Below are 7,615 nucleotides of genomic sequence, written 5' to 3'. Positions count from 1 at the left end.
CAAAAAGAATGAATTTACCAATACAGCTCACTAGCTAACTACCTTTACTACTTTTCTAGCAATTTAACGAAGGCTTGGGAATTGACTGTCCTAATTTTTATTTAAGTCTATCACTTATCGGTCATATCTGTTCATCATAAAATTTTAAAGGAAATGTTTGCATCTTATCTCGTTATCTCAGAAATATGTACTGTGCTAGTTGCAAGCCAATCTTTCTAGCACTGTATCGACCCAACATCATCATCTCCATGCCTGGTGGATATATTGAAATGCAGCTTTGAATAATCTGTTCTTTGGAGTCTCCTCTTTAAAAGCCATTACTCATCACACCAGTCACTACTATTTGTGGCCAACTGGTGCTTTCAGCTAATATTTCAGTCATGGTGCATTTTTAATCATCAAAGCAGATGTGCTGTATGAAAAATCTATTTCCTTTTGGGACTAAGTGAAGATCTTCAAAAAAAAAACTGAATTGGATGTGAAAAATACAATCCTGAACATGACATGCATATGGAAGATGTTCAAAAATGCCCCCCCACACACATAAAAGCCTATAATATCCTTTAAAAAAAAATCTTTATTTTTCACAAGGGCAAATTCCTGGTACAGATCTACACACATTTACCCATGACTAGACATCTTTAAAAGAGCAACCTTTCAACATACAGGTTCCCTTTTAAATGAGCCATGAAACTCACATCCTTGGTCCCCCCCATCTTCCACCCCACAAGGTCCCCATCCTCTCTGTTACAGAGCCCCCAGTTGTGATGGGAGTTTCACCGCGCCCTGTGCCATTCACTCCAACATGGAGTACATAATCTAATTCCACCATTTCACTCACTAGCTGCCCTTTCACAGTGAATATACAATATCACTTCACTACACCTGTCCCACTTTGACCCTAACAAACCCTCTGACCATTACATAACCCGGTCATCTAGAGTCCACTTCAGCCTTCCCCTGACTGGCTGAAGTTCCAGGTCTGCCTGCATGTTGGGGGTTTGACGGCTGCAGGAGGGACAGGCGCCGCTGGGAGCTTAGCGACTGGCTGCACATGGAGTGTCACATGACTCAGTGTTCAGCAAATCAGAAGCCCCTCCCTGAGGGCGAGGTGCTGGCGGTGGACCTGGTCCTGTTCTAGCTCCTCGTGGCTGGGGTGCCAGAGGCGCGCCAGGATGCGCTCGATGTTCAGCGCGTACACCGTGTGGGAGGGCACTGTCCGGCGGTGAACCTGCACAGGACAAAGCATGGGAACTGAGTACTGGAGGATTCAATCATTCATGTCAGTCTTAGAGGTAACTGAGTACTGAGCATCATTCCACGTTTCAACCATTTAGTGTGATAGACAAGATCAATTTTTTTTTTTTGATTTTTTACCCAAGTTGAGAGTAGCATGCGTCTCGGTGCTATCTAAGCAGACACTAACCGGTGTTTGCTGGCTACCTGAGCTGAGGGTAACCTGTGTCTCTGCTGGATACCTGAGCTGAGGGTGACCCATGTCTCTGTTGGCTACCCGAGCTGAGGATAACCTGTCTCTGTGTGCCAAATACCCGAGCTGAGGATACCCTGTCTCTGTGTGCCCACTGCCTGAGCTGAGGATAACCTGTCTCTGTGTGCCCACTGCCTGAGCTGGGGTTAACCTGTCTCTGTGTGCCCACTGCCTGAGCTGGGGTTAACCTGCACCTCTGGGAGGTGCGTGTGAGTGTTTACCTGCAGAGCCTCCAGCAGATCTGTCAAGTTGATGGGAGGCAGAGGGGCAGGAAGGCTGTCTCCGCAGCACGCCAGCAGGAGAGCCGCCTGCTGCTCCGCATCATCGGGGGACACCTGAGGGGGCGGCCCCGCAGGAAGAGAGGCGCTGGGGGGCGGGCTGGAGGGAGGAACACCACACAAACACAGGAGGTCACATGACAGGGCACAGGTGAAAAGCAAGAGGCACAAACACAGGAGGTCACATGACAGGGCATGCAGCAAAGCAAAGTGTTTTTTTTTTTGTTTTTTTTTTTTTGTCAGAGTTCTTCAGGACAATAGTATTTATGCTATGATGGAGCATGCGCACGTGGGTTCCTTACCACTCAGTGGCACTGTGATAAGCAGCCACGCTGTTCTTTAGGTAGGGCTGAGGGGTGATGTCACTGCCAAAGGCATAGGGGAACAGCCCGTCCCGCAGGCGGTAGGCCTTTCTGCGAGACACCACTGCCAGCAAAACATCCTTCAGGTGGACCTGCAGCAGAAGAGTGAGGAAATCTCCTGACCCAGCACATCGGTGTTGCCATGGACACACACATGTAAATGTATGAGGTGTACAATCTTTAAGCTTCAAATAAAAACATTTGTATAATCTATACTTTCAGCTGCCTGGGGTATTTCACAACCAGCTCATAGCAGAGGATCAGCTGATGCAGTATGAGCAAGTTAACAAAATATGCAAAGCAAAAATAAGCATAAGAGTGTTGACCAAAATCAGTTCATTGTTTTGTAATGAAATTCTATTACAAATGTATATGTATTTATATACAGATAAACACACACACTATATTTTTTTTCCTTTTGATTTTTTAAAGATGTGCTGGAATGATCCCAGCTGGGTGTGTGCTGTAACACCCTTTCGCAATTGTACATCAATCCATTCTGCAGTTATAAGGTAAACAAACTCAATAGGTATTATCTACGACAGAAAACAAGTTTTGAACTACAACAAATTCCACTGTTTCACGTTATTTCTTAGAACTTGGATTCTTCTTTTCTGAAAACTCTGCAATGTCTACACACAACGTTGTTGCATGGTCAGGTGGACCTGCAGCAGAAGAGTGAGGAAATCTCCTGACCCAGCACATCGGTGTTGCCATGGACACACCGCAACAAGAAACCCACAATAAACGGATGATCAGAACCACCTTTGTGGTGGTGATTACCTTAGTATTAGCAAGATCTACTGCCAGAATTATAACATTATACCCTCATAATACTATACCCTTTACAGTGATAACAATCCTTTTAGCTCTCACTGCAGTTACAACCTTGACTTTCTAGAAGGTCTGGGTTTTATGACGGTATGAAACAAAAACTTGGACAGAAGTGGAAACTCCTGAAATCAAGCACACATGCTATTACAGATGGATTATACCCGGACTTTTCAAGATGCCGGCAGCCACATTTCCACATGATCACGAAGCCACATTTTCCAATTCTGATAGCAACTCTTCCGAAAGTTTGGTACTTTTACAAGGACTGGAACAATTCTAATCCTCATAGCTGTTCACATGTTCTTTACGAGCACAAATGTAAATGTATGAGGTGTACAATCTTTAAGCTTCAAATAAAAACATTTGTATAATCTATACTTTCAGCTGCCTGGGGTATTTCACAACCAGCTCATAGCAGAGGATCAGCTGATGCAGTATGTACAGTGCAGGTAGCTGACCTCATCAGTTCAAATCCCTGTGCTCCACCCCACAACCCACCACTTCCCACATCTCCCTTAACCCAGATATTCACACTACGTCCCCGTCTGTCCCCGGGGCATACCTCCACAGCGTGGATGAGCATGCTGACCGCATCCTCCGTGACGTTGTCGAGGCCCAGCTCGAAGGCGGTGACCATCATGCGGGCCTCCAGCTGGCCCCGGGTGGGCAGCAGCAGGGTGTGGGCGCTCAGCCTCAGCTCCTCCTCCTCCGCGAGCGCCACCTCGCGGGGGCTGAACGGCTGGGCCGCACTGAGCGGGTTCTGCGGCTGGAAGCGGTGCTGGAGAAGGGCAGGACAGGCGGGGTACACACACAGCTGTGAGGTTTAGGAACCAGCATAATACACATCTGTGTGCACTTTGGTGTTTTGTGTGGTTCTTGTGTTTGGTACGTGCTGCCTTGTAATGACACAGCCAGAGGTAACACATTCGCAAAGAAATATAACTGTGTGCATGCACTTGGAGGGGAATTTTGTGAGAGAACTGGCGCAAACCTTTAAGTTGCTTGTGGACGAAAAGGGTGACTGAATCATAACCCCACTAATTACATGAGACCCCCCCCCCCCCCAGGCTGTAACAGCCTACTGCAGCAACAGACCACAGCTACTAAATCGCTGTGTGTCTGGCAAACACACCATTTCTATGGGGAAGAATATTTGCCAAGTTATGCAGTAAAAACTCACATCAAATTTCTGTCTGACAGAGGAAAACTTCTTCTTCCCTTTAGGCTTCCCTGGCTTGGAGGCAGCAGCACCTGTCCACTGCAGTGAACCAGCGCCATCTGGAGGGAGGAGAGAAAACATCAGGGACTTCAATCTCACACAATTTTATTGAGGCCAAGCAACAAATAAAACCTGTCCTCAAGAAAAAGTGACATGCAATTTACCTGGTGTGGACACGATGATCTGGCAACGTGTAAGAATAGCCAGTAGGAAGTCATTATGAACATGCACTGTAGAGAGAAGCCAGCAAGAAACCACTGATCAAAAACCTCAACAGACACCAGCAAAATAAAATGTGACTTCTACATTGAACATTACCCAAAAATACAATGACCTCACAAACAATTCCCCTGGAAAAAAGACAATGGGAACAATCTGTAGTGCAGTGGACAGTAACATTACGAATGCCAGTAACCTAATCTGATAACCAACAGAAAAACACACATTTTGACAGATGAAAACTCATTTACCATTGTCCCCTGCTAAGAGTCGGCGAGCCTCTATATCAAACTCCTCCTTGCTAATCTTCTGCTTAAACCACAGTTTCAGGTTAGCCCAATACCTGCCAAAACATGGTAAAATACCATCCTAATATCAGAAAATAAAGCAAGCCTGAGGAAGAAAAAAAAACATATTACATATGATCCTTTATTTCAGCTCTTCACTGACAATGGTGAGATTTGTAAACCTCTGACAAAGCTTAGCTTCACGTCAGTTTATGTCTACGATCTGTAAATTACACATTGGATTTTCTCTAAAGGTTATTTTTGTCCTCTCAGGAACAAATCATTTATCTTACCATATCCAGATCCAGTGGAGGGTCCTGCTTTCAATGAGAAGCTTCCTTAAGATCTAAACAATACTCAGGACTGCTTTGCCTGTGCCTTGTGACAGGTGAAAACTACTGAGCCAGGTTACAGTGGCAGGACTGAGGACACACCGAGTGGCATTCACTTGGAATAATGTCTCTTCAGTGTGTGTGAGGTAATATGATTAATATAGCTAATATGATGTGGTTGTTAGCTGACTTCAAACTGATAACAATAACCTATCCTGAGTATGAGAGATACTTTCTGTGTAGGCTATATATGCTCTTATGAAATATATATGACCTGTATGCATACATTATGTACACATATACTCATTAATTTATATGAATAATTTACCAAATAATTTACACAGCCCCCCTCCAGAGCGCTCAAAGGAACCACAGATTTTTCTCATTCCCTGGTAGCCATCAACTGTTAAACTGGGATACTTGTACGCAGGAACTAACAACTCTAGCTATGTCGATAAATGTAACTTTTTTCTCTTTGCTAGAAGTGCTTCACCTTGGCCACCCACTTCATGTTGGCGAGAGTTAGAAAGCAGGCCATGTTTCAATAGGTAGCTGTCTTGCTAACATGCTAACTGGTACCGTTTCAATGTGATGTGCTCTCTGTAAATTCCTTTAAGAGCAGGTTTGGCTAGCCAGCCAGTTAGCAATATCAAATTTGATATAATGCTTTGGGTTAGACAGCTAGATAGCTAGATAGCAACACATAGCTAGCATCGTTTATGCGCTAGCTACTTAGCAAGCTAGCCTATTCGCACAACACCGAAAGGACTTGACACACAGCTTGTCATTCTTGCCATTATACTACCACATGCAAGATAGCTAACTACATGCAGATAAAGCCACGTAGCGTGCTTAGCTAGCTATCTAACGCTACCTAATGACATCTGCAAATATAGCCGAAGTTTTGTCGACAAAGGATAATTCATTCGAGCAGTCCCCCGTCGGTAAAAGCGAGCCTAACTAGCCAGCTAAAGAGCAAGCGCCACGACCAGGCCAGGAAAATCCCCGGCCTGAAGGGCCTAGGGCATCTGGCCAGCTAGCGAGACAGCTGAGTAATATTCTTACTAATGAGGTGGTTTCCTGCTTGATGAGACTGCAGTTCTAACGGTTGATTTCGGGTTTATGCAGCTGTTAGATTATAGATAGTTGGCTACTTACTGTTTCGCATTATCGCCAATGGCCTCCGTTAAGTTTTTCTTTGCAACTTCAAGTTCGCTGACATGAGCTGCCATTACGATTACCGTTATATTTTTTTCTCTTCCGATTTTTTCTACAATCACTTGATTTAATTGCAGGTGTACAAAAAGGTGCACAAAAGCTTTTGGAAAACACTAATGCTTTGCAATTAGCAAGATGCAAGTACCAATCTTGCTACAACATGCAGAAATGGAGAACTACAAGTCTCAGCCAAGACCGGAAGTTCCTTCCACCTCCTGTTGGGAGCCCGCAGAAATGTTTTTTATCTAGTTCCCACCTAGAACGAACCAAGTTGATACACTGTCACAGCAGTTTGGTCAGTTGTGTTATTGGTGTAACGACAACATCATTTGTCTTTAAAGGATTATAAAGCAAACGCATAATATTTTAGTCTGCTAAACGAATAAATGTAAATGTAGTTTCTGTTGTCATTAACATTGGCACATGTGTGTATATATGGAAAAACACAAGAGGTTTGTATTACAGTGCAGCACAATTATGTGGTACGATGCCCTGCTGACAGGTCGTTTCTGAGCGATATCATAACAATCCACTTACATTCAGTCATAATGTTCAGGTACAGCTTTTTTCGCGCAGCTAATAGTGCAAAACAATACCTATACCATGATGAAAGGACAATCCTATTTCATATAACACTAAATTAATAGAAATAACACTACCCTATCAGGACGGTTTCTGGGGATACCATAACATCCTCTACTGCAAGACTATACCTTCTTTTGCTCATAACCACATTATTCTGATGTAAACATTTGCAACATTTTGAAAATATACTTTACACAACTTCTCATTGATCTAAACAAAAAATGTAATTAGTTAACATTAAATATAAATTTGTGAATGTTACTCATACCTATAAATTTGTAAACAATGTATTTTAATGCTTTTTTGCTTTGGACCATACTTTACTTTTTTTTTTTTTTTAATTTGCACACCTAGTGTTCACGTGAAATAAAACTTCATGTCAGCATTTTTTAACAAAATCAAGAATCACAGGTGCCAATTTTTTCAGCTGATCACATGCTAGTTAATCTGTGCTGGCACATATCAATTAAGCTCAGTAAATGTAATGGAACAAAAACAACAAACAGCAAAACACAGACCTGCCCTGTTGCACATTACTCACTGACAGGCGACACCAAACCATTAAATAGTAAAGGAGTACAGATCTTCACTCTGACAGCCAAACACCACAGTCCCACAACCACAGCCCCTGGGGAAAATCCAGGAAGGAAAGTTAAACTGATCAGTCTAATCTATCCAATTCATTTTACATCTGTTTAGTCTGTGCCCTGACTACTGACCTCTGTACATTAATAAAACGCACATGCTCTGGCTGTTACACTTACACCAATATCATTTATATGGATAGCATGG

The 7,615-nt window shown here is 43.4% G+C and overlaps 1 protein-coding gene across 2 annotated transcripts; it reads right to left on the bottom strand.

The window, feature by feature from the left end:
• Positions 1-693: 693 nt before the first annotated feature.
• Positions 694-6,436, bottom strand: tada1 (transcriptional adaptor 1). 2 transcript variants are annotated; one of them, XM_036554646.1, is made up of 8 exons: positions 6,179-6,436; positions 4,653-4,744; positions 4,347-4,412; positions 4,144-4,241; positions 3,526-3,741; positions 2,070-2,221; positions 1,711-1,867; positions 694-1,231 (listed from the first exon to the last, which is right to left on the bottom strand). In XM_036554646.1, the coding sequence occupies exons 1-8, from the start codon at positions 6,250-6,252 to the stop codon at positions 1,079-1,081; spliced, it is 1,008 nt and encodes a 335-aa protein (XP_036410539.1). In that variant the 5' UTR covers positions 6,253-6,436; the 3' UTR covers positions 694-1,078. The 2 variants fall into 2 exon arrangements, with proteins under 2 accessions (XP_036410539.1, XP_036410540.1); XM_036554647.1 differs by lacking the exon at positions 4,653-4,744 and having other exon boundaries at positions 6,179-6,257.
• Positions 6,437-7,615: the final 1,179 nt, after the last annotated feature.

Source organism: Megalops cyprinoides, chromosome 20 (assembly GCF_013368585.1).
Source record: "Megalops cyprinoides isolate fMegCyp1 chromosome 20, fMegCyp1.pri, whole genome shotgun sequence".
In the NCBI taxonomy this organism is placed as follows: domain Eukaryota; kingdom Metazoa; phylum Chordata; class Actinopteri; order Elopiformes; family Megalopidae; genus Megalops; species Megalops cyprinoides.
Note: the sequence above shows the minus strand (reverse complement) of the source record. Positions and strands in the feature narration are given on the sequence as shown.